Here is a 19,954-nt window from a genome sequence, read left to right as displayed (position 1 = left end):
AATATCCTGTGGGACATATATTGGTCATCGATACATGGCCATACACTGAATGATTTTAAAATATTGACATAATGATTTTAAAAGATAACTTCTATTATAGAATGCTATTTAATATTCTCACTTTTTTGTAGCCTACTTCTGGATAAACGATTAAGATCAGAATGCAAGAATCAGGGTGCAACAATTCCATTGTTAACATCTAACCGGTATGAGACATTGCTAAAACAGAGACATGTCCAGGTTGGTAAATGATCCCTATGCTATTCTTTCATTTGCATTTTTCCTGGTGCTTTCCAGAGGTGTTAGATTACAACTCCCATCATGCCCAGCCAATATGACCAATGCTTGTCTGACATTTCCTGTTTTGTATTGTTTTGTTTTAAAAAAACTATTACATTTTTAAAAAATATATTGTTGCTCAGTCACTGTAAGAACCCTGTGCATGTAGTGGGGATGGGCTCTTATCTTACAGAGGTTGAAATAATGGTTGAGAATGGCTGTGCTATTTGCACCTCTTTGATGAGGTGAAGTTAACTTTAGGCTAAACCGTCCACCAGTCCAGGCTCAGTTAACTCATGGTTAAGGAAAGTAATCCTGGTCATAGCGTGAAGGTGATCCACCTTAATCAGAGTTTAACCTATTCCCCAGGTTTGGACATCGTTGGGCCTACACATGCCACAATGTAATATATAATGTAAATAATTAAAGTAACTTGATAATGTGCATAATTAAAATAACTTGTCACAATGTAGTATAGAATGTGAATAATTAAAGTAACTTGAGTATGTCATACTTAGCAGTTGTTTTGCTACACTTCACCCATCAAAGATAACTTGGGTAGGTGTCTATTTTTAATACATGGTTGCTGGTACAATAAAAAAAGATTAATGTGGTTGAGCTAGTAGAATTAATGGATTTAAGTGACATTACCATCTTCAGGAATGCACTGTGGGCCAGAAAAAATTCTCCAGGCTTGTTGTATAACAATTGCACAAACCAAAGTTACCTTCACACATGTGGGGCTCAGGACATTAGTTCCTACAGATTTGGTATAGTTACATAACAACTTCATTTAATTTTGGTTTGTTTGTTTCCTTCAGCTTCTTGGTCGGTCAATTGATCTGAATCGCCTAATCACTCAGAGAATTTCAGCAGCTGTGTACAAATCAATGGAACTGGCAATTGGGCGTTTTGAAAGTGAAGATTTGACCTCCATTGTAGTAAGTACTGAAAAGCAGTAGAATTTAATTTTCCACTGGGTTTGGAATTGAGAGAAAATGCCAAATTTGGCAACATTCCTTAAGCCAGTTGTTAATGCAGGAGAGCATTAGTGTGGTACTAATAAATACACTGCTATAATACAATCAATACAAATATTATTGTAAAATATCACAACATCTCTACCATAGTAACACATACTAAACCTAAGATGATCTCTAATAAAAAGTTCATATATCTAGGTTTAATATCAAAATACAACTAACAAGTCCAGTTAATTCTGGATTTCAGTTCCTCTACTTTTTTTGCTGCTACACAGAATTTGTCTATATTATATGTAATATCCAAAAGTAATAAATGGGTATAAAATTAATTTGTAGAGCCTGGTATCCTTATGAGTAAAAGGTGAATAAATGTACTGCAAATGTCTCAATAATACGTTCAATGGAGAAGAATATGTTCAATAGTTTCAATTTGACCATCACTGCGAGGACCTAAATAGTCCTTGAAAAGAATCTTCCTGTATCTTCTAATGTAGTTGAGGGAAAGGCATTGAAATGTGTCACCGTGTAGGCTATCCTGTGTTTAGGAATTTCAGTGTTAGATAGGAAGCCAATGTATCATGTATTTAAAACTGTTGCCACAGAGACAATTTGGGGCTCCTGCTCTTCGTCCATTATGTACATCTGAAGTAAGTAGGCAAGAAATAATTCCAATATAGAGAAACATTTCATGTTGTGCATGGTCACTAACATAGATTTAAGAAGATTCTGATTATCTACTTCCTTCTCTCCTTATGACCTTTATCTATCCATAAAAAATTATCAGGAGTTGGATGGATTGGTAGAAATAAACAAGATGACACACAAGCTCCTCAGCAGATATATGACCCTGGACAGCTTTGATGCCATGTTCAGAGAAGCCAACCATAATGTATCTGCCCCCTACGGAAGAATCACTCTTCACGTCTTTTGGGAGCTGAACTATGATTTCCTTCCCAATTACTGCTACAATGGGTCCACTAACAGGTTAGTGTGACAATTTTAAATATTTGTTTTTAAACACTGCTTAATTTCATGACCCTGCTAATAATCAAGTTTGCTCTGGTAGCTACATGTCCATATTATTGTTAAGCAATGACTGATTTGATTCTGAGCTTTTGAACACATGATTCTTTATATCTGAGCTGTCTGTGGACAGGGACTTCTTGTTTTCTTTTCTGAAGTATCTGAGGTAATCCTTTTCAGGGAAGAGATTCAGCTCCTGCAGTACTCTGTGCTGAATAACAGCAGTTGGCTTGAGGCATAAATACTGGAGAATGACCTGTAGAATGCTAATAGCTTCCTAGCCTTTTGCAGCTTCTTTCCAAGCAGTTTCTAGACCCTTCTATGTGTTCTCTTGTGTGCATTTTTATATATGTGCTTGTGTTGGTAAAATTGTTTGTACTGTGTGGAGCCTGGTGTTCTATTCTAGCCTACAGTTTTCATACAACAGCCCAACTGTGTGTGGATGCAGAGGGAGCAAATATGAATGGAGCTCTTGATCTCATTTAACTAGAACAAGCTGTGTAAAAGAAAGGCTTTAGAACAATCTGGTAAATTCAAAGAATTAAGGGTTAAAAAGAAATAACAGGGTAGCAGTTCTGCCAGTGCTTGCATATAACATGCTTATATGCTAGCTTATACTAGGTTATTTTATATATGTAAGGGTTACGTTTTCCCTTTTGTACCCTGTAGAATAAGGTCTTGCACAAATGGAAGGACCTGGTTGGATTGTGTTCCAGTTTTGGCACATACCACTCCAGTTTTATGCTGGTGATATTCAATTGTACATAACTACATCAGGTTGTCAGTATCTTGACCTAGTGTCTGAAGGCTGTGGCGGTCTGGATGTGACAAAGCAGGCTGAATTTTTAGCTTCATAAGAATGTGTCCAGTTTCATAAAACTGAAGAGGACTTAAGCTCTCAGCTCTTGCATTTCACTAAGCAGCATGTCAGAAAAGAAGATTGTAGCATCTAAATTTTGATTTAGCCATCTGTACAACATAATCCAATCTCGACGAATACATGGGTGAGATTTTGAAGTATGTATCGTGTATACACTGGATAGTCTCAGAAAACAAAGCAAAACCAAAAATTTAGTGGGATTGTATCAATATCAAACATTATTTTTATCCTGAAAGGCATCCCAGTTATAAGCAAACAATGTGTTATCTTGGGAGGTTTCCCCCTCCCCTTTCTTATCTTAGTATTTAATCTTTTGTAGTGATGCTTTTCTATTACGTTACACATTCAGGTAGTCCTTGAGTTACGACCATTCATTCAGCAACTGTTCGAAGTTACAGTGGCACTGAACAAAGGGACTTACGAATAGTCCTCGAAGTTCCGGCCATTGGAGTGCCCCTGCGCTCACGTGAACAAAATTTGAGCGCTTGGCAACCAGCTCGCACTTATGACTGGTTGCAGCGTCCTGTGGTCACGTGATTGCCATTTGTGACCTTCCCTGCCAGCTTCCCACAAGCAAAGTCAATAGGGAAGCCAGCAGGGAAAGTTGCAAGTTGCTCAGGTAAGTCTTCCCCACCCCTAGCTTTTCTTCACTTGCACACACCACACCCTCCTTCCCCCCTTCACTCGCACCCCCCGCCCTCTTTCCCCGGCCCCCCTGTGCTCTCACGCACTCCAAGCCCTCCTTCCCCGGCCTCCATGCGCTCGCATGCATGGACCCAGCACCCTCTTTCCCAGGTCTCCCTGCACTTGGACTCACACCACGCCCTCTTTCCCCAGCCTCCCTGCACTTGCACACATGCATGCACCCCCCGCCCTCTTTCCCCGGCTTCCCTGCACTCGCACACAGCCACAGAAGCTCATGGGGTGACTTTGGGCTAGTCTCTGGCTCTCTCTCAGTCCAACCTACCTCACTAAGTTATTTTGTGGAAAAATAGAAGGATGATATTTATCTATCTACCTACCTACCTACCTACCTACCTACCTACCTACCAAATTAATAAGGACACCCATCTCACAAAAGGTGACTCTGGGTGGCGTACAACAATTGATAACATAATAAACATATAAAAACAGTCATTATTAAAAAGTGTAAAAAATCACAGGGCACAAGAGAGAATAGATGTTAACCACAGTAATGGGGCCACCTTAAGATTTCACCAGTCCCCCAGGGCTCCCAGGCCTGACCACACAGCCAGCTCTTGAGGGACTTCTGGAACATTAACAAGGATGGAGCTAACCTTGCTTTGGCAGGGGGAGAATGTTCCATGAGGCGGGAGCCATGGCAGAGAAGGTCTGTCTCCTGGGACCCACCAAGTGTAGTTACCCAAGAGACGGGACCCGCAGCTTGCCTCCTCTGCCAGATCTTGTGGGACGGGCAGATATAATTACGGAGGGGCAATCCCTCAGATAACACGGCACCATACCAGGAATGGTGGCTATGTCTGCCACCTTGAGCTCTTGATTTAAAAAAGGTAGGATATAAATCTAACAAATACATGGGTGGAAAAAAATTATACAGTTATAAATTGTGTTGCCTTGTTTGGTTTACATAGGTTTGTTCGAACAGTACTACCATTTTCTCAGGAATTCCAGAGAGATAAGCAGCCCAATGCACAGCCTCAGTATCTACATGGATCAAAGGTTAATATTTTCCTAATTTGTTTTTACGTGTAGTAGGTGCTTGAAAAATTGCATGCTGTAGCTATGTGTATTATTTAACTTTGCAGTCTATACTTTTTTCAGTGAAGTCCCCTTTAAGAATAGCTGTGCTATATAAATTCTGCAATGCAATTTTTTCTGAAAGAACAATGTACTACAAATAAGCTTGATATGCAGACACATTGTTCCCTTTCAGAAAGACAAGTCCATAGTTACGGCTTAGGGTGTTTATGACCCTCATTCCCTCTTCCCTTTGTGTCAGAACCAAGCCTGCCTCTGACTTGGAAAGTGAAACTATTTCTGGGTCAGAGGAGGAATTAGAAACTTACCAGGCTGGAATCGGAGAAACGAAACTCCAGCATGACTCAGCAGAGTGGGAAGAATCCACAATGCTGATTGGGCGAGATCCAGAGAAGGATTTGAATACGCCAATTAGCACGCGCCAGAGATGGGCTGAAAAGCGCGCAAAGGAGAAGGCAGCCTGATTGGCTGCAGGGGACTCCAAGCATGCCAAAGATCGGGATAAAAGGCAGCTGTGCAGAGAGCGGGCTGCCAGAGACAACTGATCCTCCAAGCCTGTAGCTTCGGGAGAAGAGTCCTTACCGGCGTCGGAGTCAGCGTCTTTGGCCGAAGAGGAACCAACGTCAAACCTCCACTCTAAAGACGAATTGAATCCTGCATCTGCTGCCAGCGAGGAATCAGCGTCAGCCGTGCCCAGCATCCTTTGCCTTGCTTCCAGCCGTGAAGCTGGGTGGACAAGCCTTGACGTTCCAGTGCCGCCATTTGCCTTCAGTCCTGCACACCTGCACTTTGTATGCTCCGTTGTGTTCAGGAATTTCACACCTATCGTGTTCAGGATCTGGTTGCCAGCTTAGTCTGGCGCTTCCAGCCGAGTCCAGCTGAGTTCCAAGTTCCAAGCCTTGCTCCAAGCCTCCAGTCTAGAGAATCTAGTCTAGTCCAGGGCTTCCAGCCAAGTCCAGCCTTGCTCCAGTTTCAAGCCTGGTCTTCAAGTCTTCAGGTCAGAGTACCCAGCCTAGTCCAGAACCCCCAGCTGAGTCTAATGTTGCTCTGAGTTCGAGTTCTGCTCCAAGTCTTCAGTTCATCCCTGTCTGTTGCTCGTAGTCCTGTTTCCAGGTCCAGTGAGTCAGAGATTCAGCATCAGTGCTGTTCCAGTACTGTTCCAGTTCTAGAACTGTTGCCTCCAGTCCTCATGTTCCAGTCAAATCCAGTCTACCCTCCTCCCCGTGGGGAGTCCTTTCCACTGTCTTATTGTGGCCCAGTTGGGCTTGCTTAACCAAGTCTTCGCATATCAAGGATATAATTATTGTAAATAGTTATTTAATAAAGAATATTCATTGAGAACCTGTCTGGTGCTTAGTTTGAACAGGACACTTTGTGTGTTCTGATTCCCTTTCCTTTCCTGAATTGAGCAGAGGACAACTTGTTACAACATTAGCACCAATTGTGCCTTCTAAGTTTCAAAGATTTTTGAGTCAGAATGGGGAAAACAGAAGCAAGTTCTCTTTCACCATCTTCAGCAAGGTCAAGTTCTAGAAAGGGCTTCAAAAGGCAGTCAGTTCTACCTGATTTGAAACTTTGGTTAATAAAGATCCAGTTTATGTGCAGATTCTAAACAAGTAGCATTGGCTTTCTACTACAGTCTTCAGTTTATGGAAGATCATGGTGGTAGCACATTCATTCATGCTCTGCCTCATGAGATTATAATCACATGCCAGATTAGAATGCCCCAAAAGGGCTATTGAAATACATAATTTTCTGGAACAATAATTTTCTTTTGGATAAGAAATGGAAACAATGTTTTGAAGTTCAGTGGAAAGAATATTTAGCATCTTTAACTGACTTTAAGATTAATCAGAGGAACACCGTACTAATAAAACTCCCCAGTGTCAGATTTTGGAATTCATTATGAAAGTTTTAAACTTTAATTCACATTTTATTTGATGTATTTATCTGAAAGAGCAGTGGCATTGTGGCTAAATAGTCAACACAATATCTGCTTTAATTTTTAACGAGTTATTTATGATAGTATCACTGAAAACAATGACACTAAACACAGTATAAGAGTAAGCTAATGAGCCCCCTCCCCAGAAATGTTTCGTGTGTCTCGTTCATCCACGCTTGTGTGTACACCCACAATTAGATAATCTTCGTATAATTCTGTAAAAATTGTACAGCGGCCCAAAAGGTCAGTACATTTACTTGCTTTGAAGCTCTGCTTTGTGCCTTAGACAGTACATTATGACAGCTGACTTCTAGGGTACAATACAGTACATCTTTGTAGTTACACAGTACTCTGCTATACTACTTTACAGCATAAATTAAGCAACATCAGTAACATCAAAAATATCAGTGGTAGCTTTCATCAAAATATAATAATTTTTAATATCTAGATATTGAAGAAAGTGAGCTGTGTTGTCTATGGTAGCCAGAAATCAGAAGGAGTCTGATGTTTGTGGGCTGACAAACTTTATTAAAAGGTGTAAGCTTCTGTGAGCTGCAGCTTCAAAGGCTTATGCCTTTTAATAAAATGTGTTAGTCTGAAAAGGTGCTGCCAGACTCCTAATTTTTAATATGATGCCACTGATGCCTGTGAAGCTGGGGAGAAGAAAGTCTGATGAACAGACTTCAGATATCTACACGGATACCATTTTGTATTTTTCAGAACAAGTCTTCCAGCATATTTTTGTACATAATTGCTCAAACATACTATATGTGTGCTGACTACACCCAAAGAACCAGAACTAGTTCTCTGCATCTAGAAAATGTTTGGTACCGTGTTACATTGTCCTTCTCCCCTCTCCCCCCCCCCCCCCATTACAGGTCCCTTGCTCATGATCTAGGAGATATTCATCATCATTTCTATGTATGGTATTATATGAAGAAATATCCAACAATTCTACTGAGTACCAGAGGGTTTTGCAGCACAAAGAAAGTAGCTTTTTGAATCCAACTTTTAATCCTTTTCCATTCTTTGCCATACTATGCTCCAAAGAACAAAGAAATTATTAGCTCCCTGTCCTATGCACTGTTTATTATTTAAGAATTATGATGTGGTGCAAGTGCTTCCTTACAGAGCCATCCGGAAGGCTTAAGTATACATGTTCTGCATATCAAGTCACATGCCATAGCATTCCCTGGTTATGGATATCTTACTTATCAGTACTTAGACATCAGCTTAAAAGACATCAGGGTGGACTTCTTTGATGTTAAAGGAATTCCATTAATGATTGCCAGTTGGGCACTATCTGTATTTCTAATCTCAGCTCTTAGAGCTGACTGGCCAGGGCTTTTTTTTGAAACTGCAAGGTTGATTTTTTGGCCATGCTTCTTCCTTGTCTTCTGTTGTAACATTGTGTCTTTCTGAACTCTCTCTTTTTCTGTGCCACCATACCTGTAATCACCCATGAAAAAAAGATAGCAACATGATGAGAAGCAAAATGGTGCTAGCTAACCATATACCCAATACATACCTTCCAAGTATTCCTTTGGGATGTTGTGGCTTATTCAAAGATGTTAAAGATTCTGCACTGATCAGCGGATGGGTTTGCCAGCTGGCAAGTTACACAGAGAATATTAACGGTTAATGGAATTAGATTTCCAGTGACAAATGGAAAAATAATTAGCAGGAACTCTCTTCTCCATCTGAAAATGTTTTCTTGTATACACTGATAACATCTTGTCCCAGTTTGGATTGTGTAGAATTTGTTAATACAGCTCACCATTTGGGGCCAGATAACAAGAGCAGTGCTCTCTGTTACATTTTGTACCAGTACTTTCATTGAGATATACTGTGGCCTTTTCAGAATATCTCTTTAGTTGGCTTTCTTAAAAGCAGGCCAAAGAACTTCACCAGTCATTGATATTCTAGAATTTAAAGGGGGAAATCTATTTTAAAACATTTCTAAGAATATTTCAAGTGTAAAACAGAACCACTGTAATTTATAATATAAAGAATTGGGACTTACTTATTTTTTTGCAGAATACAGCACAGTGAAGGTTCAGTATAATACAAATAGCATAATTTATAGAATTTGACTTATCAAAATTCTCCTGTGCAGTTTGTAATTTATATCTCTCTAATACAGGTTTTTTTCCTTTGCGCCAAACTGAAATGGAACAAAATCAGAATATTTTTAATATATAATAACATCTTATTTAAGTATTCAAGAAAGCAAAGCAGATATACAAATATATGAAGACTGTTTTTCTCAAGATTTCCCCCTTAAATTAGCAATATTGGCCAATACTTACATGTGGAACTGTATTTAACACATCAGATGAAGAGAGACATGTTACCGTAATACATAATACAGAGAAATTGTTGTATGTTATCTTTCCAGTTACACCATTGCTCTACTGCTGTGAATATGCATTTCTCAGTTGCATTATGATTAGTAATATTAGCTACCTAATATTAAATGCAAGAATTGATTTTTATTTTGAAGCTTCAAGATGAGCATCTCTTGAATTTAAGTCTAGTTAAAATGACTTATTGCACATGTATAGAGTATGTTAGAGGGTTATTGCACAAAAATGCAGAGAGGAAATGCCATATAAATAAAAATAGATAAAAATTAAGCCCATATTCACCATAATTTCCTCTGAGTAAAAATCCTGAGATTGTCATAAAACATTTGAGTAAAATAATGATGGGTTTTCAAGTGAGCAGGTAGATTTCTTCATAGTTGCTGCTACATGACTGTTCTCATTATTTGACCTTTTGTCTACAGGGGTTCTAGTGATGAGGGTTATGTGTTATCTTCTATTTACATCTGTTCAGGAGTAGCCTATCCTAAGTGTTCTGTTTCCTAAGGCAACTTTCACTTCCTTTCTTCTTACTTGCTAATGCAAAGGCACTGCTGAAGTAGTCTTGCCAGACTCTGCTTGCCTCATTGGTGATTCAAGTGAATAACTCTCAATTCTTTAGTGACAGCATTACTGAACTATTGGTCTGAGGTGGAGGGAAATGTCACATTAGAGCAAGCATTTGGACATTATTATCCTTATTTCACAGTGCAGTTAATTATCTGTACCTCGCTTATATTTCTTGTGGCAAAGCAGTCTTTGTAACATTAGGTTGATAACAATGTATAAATGATTTTACTGTACATTACAGTATGTGTTAGATTCATTAAATGGGAAATTTATGTTCTACATTGTTTTATCCCTAAAATCTTATAATATATAGTAGTAAAACTCATGTGCCAAGTGTTTGCCGGAATGAAGTAATAATAGGCAGAGTGTCAGATTAGGACTGGGGAGACCCAACTTCTACTTCTTCTCAACTCTGCAACTGTTTTAGTGATCTCAGAGCCACTGTTATTTCTTTCCATATTTTGAATCTAGCTGTAGAAAAAAAGGAACGTATAACAATTTTGTTTTTAAATGTGGTTCCTGTTGATTCATTCTAATATTATTGTAATAATTGCAAGAAAAATTTTAAAAGAATAAGGGTAGCAGATTACTGCCAATGTGCTCTACATGGGGCTGCTCTTGAAGACCATCGGAAGGTTACAGTTAGTCCAGAATGCAGTGGGACATACAGTTCTGAGTGGCCTGTGGTTTGCCCATATTACACTGCTGCTGTGTGAGCTGCATTGGCTTCCAGTTTCTTTCTGAGTGCAATTCAGGGCCTAGTTATCACCTTTAAAGCCCTGAATGCCATAGGTCCAGGTTTTTGCAGGACTAATTAGTTAATAGCAAAAGAACAAACATAACTAATTGATTGATTGATTGCAAAATTAGTTATGTTTGTTCCTTTGCTATTAACTAAAAGTATTATATATTTCAAGCATCTCTTTACTTTAAAAAAAAAATTAAATGTAACTTCATTCCCCATGAAAGGATTCTTTCCTGGATCTTGCAATGAAGGGAGAAATGTCTTCTAATTTGATCTGAGGGTCTTGTGTTTTCTTCCTCTTTAGGCTTTGAATCTGGCATACTCTAGCATTTATAGCAACTACAGGAACTTTGTAGGCCCCTCTCATTTCAAAGTGATCTGCAGACTCCTGGGATATCAAGGGATTGCCGTGGTAATGGAAGAATTACTGAAAGTTGTCAAGAGTCTGGTACGTGGATGATTCAGTTACTGTTTTTTATTTCAGTAAAATAGAAATAGGTTCCCATTATTCAGTTCATTTAATTGCTAGCTTTTGAACCTGATGTTCTTTACATGTTTGGGATCACAATTCATACTGGCCCAGCCACTAAAGGAGTATCTCTGGGAATATCAGAAACTATAAGTGACTGAGAAGGTATGAAAATAGGAATGGTAATTTTGTGTGAAAATAAGTCTTAATTACATGATTCTTAGAAGCATAAACATTACCTGTTCTAGGGCTGTGCTTCCTTTGCATGTATATCTTGAAGTACAGAATTTCATAGTATAGTATTGATTAGAGAAGAAAATCACAAGAAGTTTCAGTTTATTAATTAAAAATCTTTAAGACATCTTTCTACCATTTTATTTTGGAAACTCAGCTTGTCCTATTGTTTCCAGTGGATAGCATCAAAGTATGCTTAGGATAGCATTCATACCTGGCTAACTTGCCTAAATTTGTATCTTGTATTAGCAGTAAGCAATACAATTCATGCTTTCACTCCATCGTTACTCACTTTCCCCTTTTTATTAGACAAATATACCGGTATAGAGACCAAATCAAATGCGCTGTCATGCACAAGTATTGCGCTTGTATGTCTTATCATAAATGTGCACACTTTGAAGCAGTGTTCACATGGCAGTGTTCACATTTTTGCACAAATAAACCTGCTCAAGAAGGGAATATGATTAGAACAGTGCATGTGTCTTCTGAACTCCAGTTTGATTTATGCTTCTTTAGCAATATTATTTATATTTGCTTTCTTAGTTACAAGGCACAATTCTTCAGTATGTGAAGACCTTAATGGAAGTAATGCCAAAAATCTGTAGGTTGCCTAGACATGAGTATGGCTCCCCAGGTAAGTTCAATTTTAATCATGTTAATAATGAGTTTTTGTTTCTTCTTTTTATTGCAATATTTAATAAACAAATTAGGTAGTGTTTAAAAAGACTAATATTGCTATATTATTTTGGTTTTCAGTTTGTCATACACTGGGATAATATATTTTCAGGTTTCCTCCAATATATTCTGAAGGCATCAGGTGTGCCATAATTGACCTTTGTTTCAAATTGATGCTACAATAATCTCAAGGCTTAGAGGGAAAAAAATCAGTCTAGCCAAATAGCAAGTCTTGCCCTTTTGTCACCTGCTGTCTTGCATCTTGGCTACTTTCTACCAACTTTATTATCATCCTTTTCCCCCTTGGACCTGTTGGAGGCTTTCCCACTGATGTTGTGTTTTCAACTCCATTTTTCCTCCTTGCTTTAACCACCTGTCCTTCTATCATATCACTCCTTCCAGTTCACAATCCGTTGTGGCCTGGTTTCATCCAAGAACATTTGTAGGCAGTCTTGATTATTTGCTACCTTCTGCAGAAACGGACAACAGGGCATGATAGAAATCAATACTGTGCTAGATATAAGGTAAACGATCTTGGCATCTGGGATAATGATAAAATTTGATATATCATTTTATACTTCAACAGCAGGTCGGTGCTGCAGCCTTTTAATGCTATAGAGTTAGGAGCTGCTCTGGGAAGCCACTTCAGAAATAAGAAGCCATTATTGTTTGACTGTGATTTTCTGACATATTCTCCTTTGTTCCTGGCTTTGAGTGCCTTTTAGTTTCCCTCCCAACCCCTTGTTACTATCCTACTTATAATGAGTCCTTTTCAGCTTTTATGATGCAAAATCAATGTAATGTAAGGACTCCCATTGTTTAGATCAAAATATGCTGAGAGTAAATTTTCTTAGTTCTGGAATGCTGCTTAATTGCTTCATTAGTCATAGTTACAAATAGAAGCTAAACTCCCAAAATAGCAATGGAATATTTGGCCAAAAGACACATTTGGTTTGTGAGTACAATGAGTCCATAACGCACCCTCCTTTTCATGATATACAGAATAATGTAGTAGAGAGAAATTAATAACAAACTTTTCAAGGAAGAAATATCAGAGTCATACATTTCCTGCATTGGTGTATCAGGATTGTTCCCTACTGGTACTCTGCTTCTTTTATGCATTTGGATAAAATTGTAAATGGTATAATAGCATGCCCATTTCAGCATACTGAAAATGCACAATCCTTTCCCTTTAAAGCTGACCCATGACAGACTTGGAAACATTAATTTTTAACTCTGAAAGCAAAATATATTTTTTATCTGCTTTTGGCTTGCTTCTCTTGGAAAAAGCCAGTCTCTAGCTCATATGATATACTAGAATAACCTTTTTTACCCACATGTATGGAAAAAACAGTACAAAAAGGGATCAATCCTAGTATCCCAGAGCAGGCTGAGTGAAGAGAGATTGTCTTAATAAAATTTAGGCCCAAGGTGTATACAGTATTGTCACAGCTGTGGCTTCCTTATCTGGATAATGAATGCAGAGGAACAAAATACTAATTCTCTGTGAATGACATACTGTGATACTGATTAATGTTGCCTTTTATTCTCTCTCTCTCTCCTATTACCACCTGATTCTTCAGGTATTCTGGAATTCTTTCATCATCAGCTGAAGGATATTGTTGAGTATGCCGAACTGAAAACAGTTTGTTTCCAAAATCTGAGAGAAGTGGGAAATGCTATTCTCTTCTGTCTCCTCATTGAGCAAAGCTTGGTAGGTGTGGAAAAGCAGTGTCTACAGCAAACTACTGTTCAATGAAGCCAAAAGGGCACACGTATTGTAGTGCCATCATGCAAATGCCACAGTTACGTATTTGTGTCCCAAGTACATAAGTAGCACCGTTTGCATGATGACTTTGTCATGAATGTTTCAGCATTTGCCCCCCGTGACAGATGCCAGTCTGCTATTATATCTCTGTGTCCTTCACGCATTAAAGATTTTGGCTTATTGCATAAAATCAACCATCAATTAAGAGCCTTAACTTTCAAACATTTCTAGCATTTTTCGTAAGAATTCATATTCAAAATCGCAGAAATACAGGCTTTTACTTTCTTTCCTTCTTTGCTTCTTTTTCCCTTCAAAGGAAGAGTCCTATTCCCTTAATGCCCTCTGCTGTTTGGTTTAGAAAAGGGATTATGATTATGATTATTTTTAAATCTGTGTTTGGAGAAGCTTCTCTGAAGCACTACCAGTGTTTAAAGATAACTGAATAATTAGGAATCAGAATGGTTCTTCCTGGGATTGCCTAAGCGCTTTTAAAATATTTTCCCATTTTAAAAATATTAAATATACCTATTACTGAGCAATTCCAGAGAGAAGCAGTCCTTCAACAGTCATTTTTCCTGGCCTCCCAGGAATTATATATACCATCCAAGGTATCTACATGGGTGGTCAAAGAAGTCAAGATGGCAGTTGCAACTATGCAATTGAGAGCTCGCCCCTTTTGTATGTGCCTTGACATATACATGTACAAAGGGGTGAGGCTTTGCATGGTGGTGACTGTACATTCTTATATGGAAGTTCTGCCAAACCAGCTGGAATAATCAATAGGAAGAAATACCTGTGCTGTAAATGCCCAGTAGCATTATCTGTGTATTTCCTGCATTCATCCAGCACATTGAAAGTATCTTCTGAAAACAATCCCTGTTGTTACCGCATGAAGGTGGTCTGCCTGAATCTTGGTGCTGTCGGAATATAAAACAGCCTCCTGGCACGAATCGTTTCATCAGTGTTGCTAAGTTTCTGTATGAGCTATTACAGAATTCAGCAGATTTTGAAGATACTGAAAAATGAGAGCCCCATTATTACTTTCCTGGATTTTTGGTTCTATTATGGAAGCTATCCTGGAGGAGATAATGGATTTTAGAATAACTTTGAAAAGGAAAACATAATTCAGTGCCCAGTTCACATCTTTCCATCTGCTGCTTGAACAATGGAAATTAGTAATTTGTGTTATGCTTTTTGATAAAATACGCTCTGTGGTTTAATTATTTTGTCCATAAAATTTTGAAGATTTTATTCTGCCCGTAAAACTACCTGTCTCTTCTGGTAAAAAGCTTTTGGACTGAGGCAAATCTACCAAAAGAAAACCATCATTACATTTTGCAAGTTAAAAAAATGTTAACACTTGCTACCCTGATGTTGATCAACGCATCGTTGCTGGTGGTTTGGGTAGAATTAACCATTTTTCTCAGCGTTTTCCTTATTTCCCTCATCTATGAAGTTAATACTGTTCTTATACATGGGGGGCCAGGGGCCACACAGGTCAGTTTCCATCAGGAAAGCAAGGGAAAAAAGTGTTCTCTTTTTGGGATATTGCTACTTCAGTTCAAAAACAGCCAATGCTGCAGTCAGAGATCCAGTCGTAGCTCCCCAGTGTTGTGACTTCATTCTCTTTGTTGCAGTCATTGGAGGAAGTTTGTGATCTACTGCATGCAGCACCATTCCAAAATATTCTACCAAGAGTTCATGTCAAAGGTATGCCTTTTCCTACGACCTTCCAACCAGAATACTCATCCCAAATTATGCTGTCAAGGTGGGACTGCAAAATCAAGACAAGTAGCTAATGAAGCACAGCACGTATTTGTATTAGAATTGAGTAATTCAATTAGAAATTGTGCATATCTATTGTGAGGACAATAGATTAAACAACTTAAATTGTTGGAGCAACTGTGTGTGATAAATGGGATGCTGAAGGGCACTTTCTGCAGTTTATACTTCTTCCTCATTAAGGTTTTGTTTTGAGCACTTTATTTTTTTTTGTATCATTTACATACCCTGCTAGTTTGCAAACTGAAATTTCATCACTCCTTCTCCCAGCTCAGTAGATAGTTAAGGAAGTATGTCATCTTTGTCAGTTATTTGCCACAGAACATTTCCTCTTCATGAGATATATAAGCCATGCACGTTTTAAAAACTAAGATATTTTGCTGCACGTAAAAAAAACCTGGAATGTGTGTGGGAGCAAATGTATGCTTGAACTTAACAGCTTGATTTTAGGAGTGAAATAAAAAGCTCTTAGTATTTGTTGTACTCTTGAATGCTCAAAATGTGGTGGAGGAATAAATCAAACAAAATGTAAGCTGAAACAGACTTTGTTAGCCTCAGGACATTGTATGCAGAAAGTTGAAATAAGAGAAAAAACACTACAATGAATAAAGAATGAAAAATAGGTCATATGTAAAGGTACCTTGTTTAAAACTTATTATTCTCTCTTTGTCTCTTTCCAGAGGGGGAAAGACTTGATGCTAAAATGAAGAGACTAGAATCAAAATATGCTCCACTCCACCTTGTTCCGTTGATTGAAAGATTAGGAACACCTCAGGTAGTCTTCACACTCTTTACAGTACTGCCATTTTGTGCAAATAATGATATGTAGGTATATACACATATCTACCTGCTTACCATGATGTACAGCAGTGTTTCTCAACCTTGGCAACTTTAAGATACGTGGGCTTCAAATCCCAGAATTCCCCAGCCAGCGTTGAAGTCCACATATCTTAAAGTTGCCAAAGTTGAGAAACACTGATGTAGCTCCTTCACATCCCCTGTTGGTTGAGTTAGTAATGTAATTTCTAAGGAACTATATTTTATCCCAGTGGATTCATAATTCTAATTTTAGGGAGCTAAGTGCTATACAACACCAGCTAGCCAGATTTTGTGATTTAGAACACGAAATAGGGTTGGCCACAATTAATACTTGGATGGAGAAACCATCTGGAAGGGCAGGGCTGCAAAACTTTCCTAAACTGGGGAATTGAAGAAAAGGCAGTGGAAACCATTTTCATATTATACCAGAAACTGTACAAATACGTCCATATGAGTAATCAAGAATCAAAGGCGACTTTCCTTTTTTTTTAAAACTTACATATATTTAATGTTTACAAAAACATTATTTTCATCTTATAATTCATTGGGAGAAAAAGCACTGAATGATTAACTGTGCTAGCATATTCGTTTCCAAAAAAAAAAAAAAAAGCACTATTTATGCTCAATTCCATTCATGTGTGAAAGAATGGATTGCTTAAGATGGCTTTAGGAATGTTGCTGATGTCAATATTGTGTGCCAATATTGATGTCAATATTGTTTGAGAGATACTCATTCTGGATATATTTGGAATGCCAATACGGTTATGTTCCTTTATGGCTCTTTTTGGACTCAAATCACTACATCTATTAATACACTGGGGAAAACCACAGTAGCTAAAGATGTAAATATGATGTGGAATTTCACTCTAAAAACATGACTTTATGAAGAATTCTAGGTCTAATGAGCCTGGGGTTCAGCCAAGAGAATCATCCTCTGTAGGTGGAAAGAAAACAACACTTTCTGTGTTAACGGTGGATTCAGTTCTTTGCTGATTTTTGAATCCTTTCAATTGTAGAAAGTGAAGATGTTTCTGTATCATCTAATGTGTTAAAAGACTGAGCTAGTTGTATATTAATATTATATAGATCTTTTTATTTTTCTTACAAGCTTTAGTTCATTTTTATTACACATACAGTATTTTATGACTTCCATCTAAATTTCAGTAATAAAACCAATTTAAAGTAGGATAGGAAAATACAATTTTCCATCATGTATTTGAAACGTGGTAAGTCATTTCCATGTTCATAAGTTTGCTATAGACTGATGCTGTATTTCTGTTTGTAACTGTAGCAAATTGCCATTGCAAGAGAAGGAGATTTGCTAACCAAGGAGCGCCTCTGCTGTGGACTGTCTATGTTTGAAGTCATCTTAACAAGGATTCGAATGTTCCTGGATGATCCCATATGGCGTGGCCCACTCCCTAGCAATGGTGTGATGCATGTGGATGAGTGTGTGGAATTTCACCGCCTGTGGAGTGCAATGCAGTTTGTATACTGTATTCCAGTGGGAACCCATGAATTTACTGTGGAGTATGTATCCAAATGCTGGCTAAGGCTTTGCTACCTAATAGTGCTTTATTTTTATTTCAGAAGTTAGATGTGGCTATGGTATAATAAAGTAATTAAGAATTTACTGTACCATTATAGTAATATCAGTACTGCTGCATTCACCCAGAAGCATTTGAATGATCCATCTTAAGATTTTAATAGGTACCGAGGTTGTACTAACATGTTAAAATATGTATTTTAAATGTAATTTGATCAATGTAGATGTCATAGTCTAATGAACCACAGTTGACTATGTTTACTGTGATGCTTTGTTTTTCGGCATCTAGCCTTATGGAGATTTCAAATCAATTTTTGTTTTCAGGTTTTTGGTGATTCTGTTGTCAGCCATGCAATTCTGTTCTTTGGAATTGTATGGATGGTATACTGAGGCAAAGATAGCATAGTATAGGACAGGGGCTTTTCTGACCCCAAAAGACCAACCTAAAGTAGGTAGATTCCAACATTTGGCTCTTTGTACTTTTAATGGATTTAAAGGGGCAGATGCTTAAGGCATCCATTTCACCCCCTAAATCTAATCTCATCCTAAACAGACCCTGGCCTACCCAGTTCTGAAGTGTAGTCCTTGACTGCGTACTTATTAGCACTGCCATGTAATAAAAAGATACTGCTAAACTCAGCAAAAAATTTCAGTCAGCATGGTTCATTCTGGGGGGGGGGGTTAGTGAGAGATCTGAGATTAGAATAAATCCAGCATCCTGATTTACCCTGCTGAAAACACTGCTTTCTCTACACTTTCTCTTTGCAGACAGTGTTTTGGAGATGGACTGCACTGGGCTGGCTGTATGATTATTGTGCTCTTGGGACAGCAGCGTCGATTTGATGTGCTTGATTTCTGCTACCACTTACTGAAAGTACAGAAGCATGATGGCAAAGATGAAGTCATCAAGAATGTGGTAGGTTGAGAGAGGCAGGTTTATTTCTCACTTTGTGTTTCATTTTGATATTGTTGCCGCCTTCTGACTACAATTTCGGTTTTACAGCCTTTAAAAAAAATGGTTGAGAGAATCCGCAAGTTCCAGATCCTGAACGATGAGATTATTGCTACACTGGACAAGTATTTGAAATCTGGTGATGGAGAAAGCACGCCGGTGGAACATGTCCGCTGTTTCCAACCTCCCATTCATCAGTCTTTGGCCAGCAACTAGAGAAGACCAGTGCTCTTTTGAAAATAATGGACAGTGCCAGCACATTTTGAAACTAGATTTGCTGCCTACGGGAGACTGTCCTGATCTTCACTGCTTTCCACTATCAACTGAAACTTTTGAATGTTTGTTTCCAAGCTCAATAACTATATACAGGTTTCAGTTTTTAGACTACTTTTTAAATACTTTTGATAAAACACTTTGCAATGCAGCTATTTTAGGCTTAAATCTTTGCATTTCTCTTTGCATTCTTCTTGTAATTGTTTTAGAGGTTTAATATAAGGGATCTTTATTTCCTTGGGCTGCTAACAAAAATAAGTTTTATTATCGGAGTGTGCTTGAAATGTTTTTGAATAAAAAATATTAAGTTGCTCGACTTCCCTTTAAGGACACTCCATTTGCTGTCTTTTAATCAATAGAATGTTCTCTTTAGAAAACTATTTAGCCCCAATATATAATCAGCTTTGGAAATAAAAGTTTTTAATGAGATTTTAAAAGCAAGATTGTAAGATAGAAATCATTAATACTTTGTGTATATTATTCAGGTTTAGGGAATCAGTTAGAATAAATTACTTCTGCTGCTTTTTAGCTTCTAATATAAATGGTGAATCTGAGTCCCATGTTTTACATCACATTGGAAGCAAAGAAAGTTGAAGGTGGAGTCATTGTGCAATGATATGTAGGGAGCACACCTTACTCTTGCTTACATGCTTAAAATTATACCTGTTTCAAGGTTGGTTCAGCTTAGAGAAAGTAATTGCCTTCAGACTCTTATTTCTTCAAGAATATTTATACTTCAATGAATCATGGTTCAATAGTTAGAAAACTAACAAACTGCCCTTAGAGAACTGCTAACAAAATTCTGAATTAAATGTTAATTTTAAAGTATTGTTTGGCTTGCCTGGTCTGAGTCATTGCTTCAACTTTGTATCAAGTCAAGATACGTTTGCAAGAGATATGATCCCCCTGTA

The 19,954-nt window shown here is 37.9% G+C and overlaps 1 protein-coding gene and 1 pseudogene across 2 annotated transcripts in view; one reads left to right on the top strand and one right to left on the bottom strand.

Moving 5' to 3' along the window:
• CYFIP1 (cytoplasmic FMR1 interacting protein 1) overlaps window positions 1-19,333 on the top strand; it is a 61,939-nt gene extending 42,606 nt beyond the window's left edge. For both annotated transcript variants that reach the window (XM_063305018.1, XM_063305019.1), the window contains exons 20-31: window positions 132-240; window positions 1,101-1,220; window positions 2,047-2,246; window positions 4,779-4,866; window positions 10,830-10,973; window positions 11,772-11,862; window positions 13,487-13,617; window positions 15,309-15,381; window positions 16,134-16,228; window positions 17,564-17,802; window positions 18,587-18,734; window positions 18,822-19,333. In XM_063305018.1, the coding sequence (XP_063161088.1) occupies window positions 132-240; window positions 1,101-1,220; window positions 2,047-2,246; window positions 4,779-4,866; window positions 10,830-10,973; window positions 11,772-11,862; window positions 13,487-13,617; window positions 15,309-15,381; window positions 16,134-16,228; window positions 17,564-17,802; window positions 18,587-18,734; window positions 18,822-18,986 (1,603 nt within the window). In that variant the 3' untranslated portion in view covers window positions 18,987-19,333. The remainder of the gene's footprint in view (window positions 1-131; window positions 241-1,100; window positions 1,221-2,046; window positions 2,247-4,778; window positions 4,867-10,829; window positions 10,974-11,771; window positions 11,863-13,486; window positions 13,618-15,308; window positions 15,382-16,133; window positions 16,229-17,563; window positions 17,803-18,586; window positions 18,735-18,821) is intronic.
• On the bottom strand, window positions 8,062-9,781 carry LOC134498246 (uncharacterized; annotated as a pseudogene).
• Window positions 19,334-19,954: the final 621 nt, after the last annotated feature.

This window comes from Candoia aspera, chromosome 5 (assembly GCF_035149785.1).
Source record: "Candoia aspera isolate rCanAsp1 chromosome 5, rCanAsp1.hap2, whole genome shotgun sequence".
NCBI classification, from domain to species: Eukaryota; Metazoa; Chordata; class Lepidosauria; order Squamata; family Boidae; genus Candoia; species Candoia aspera.
Note: the sequence above shows the minus strand (reverse complement) of the source record. Positions and strands in the feature narration are given on the sequence as shown.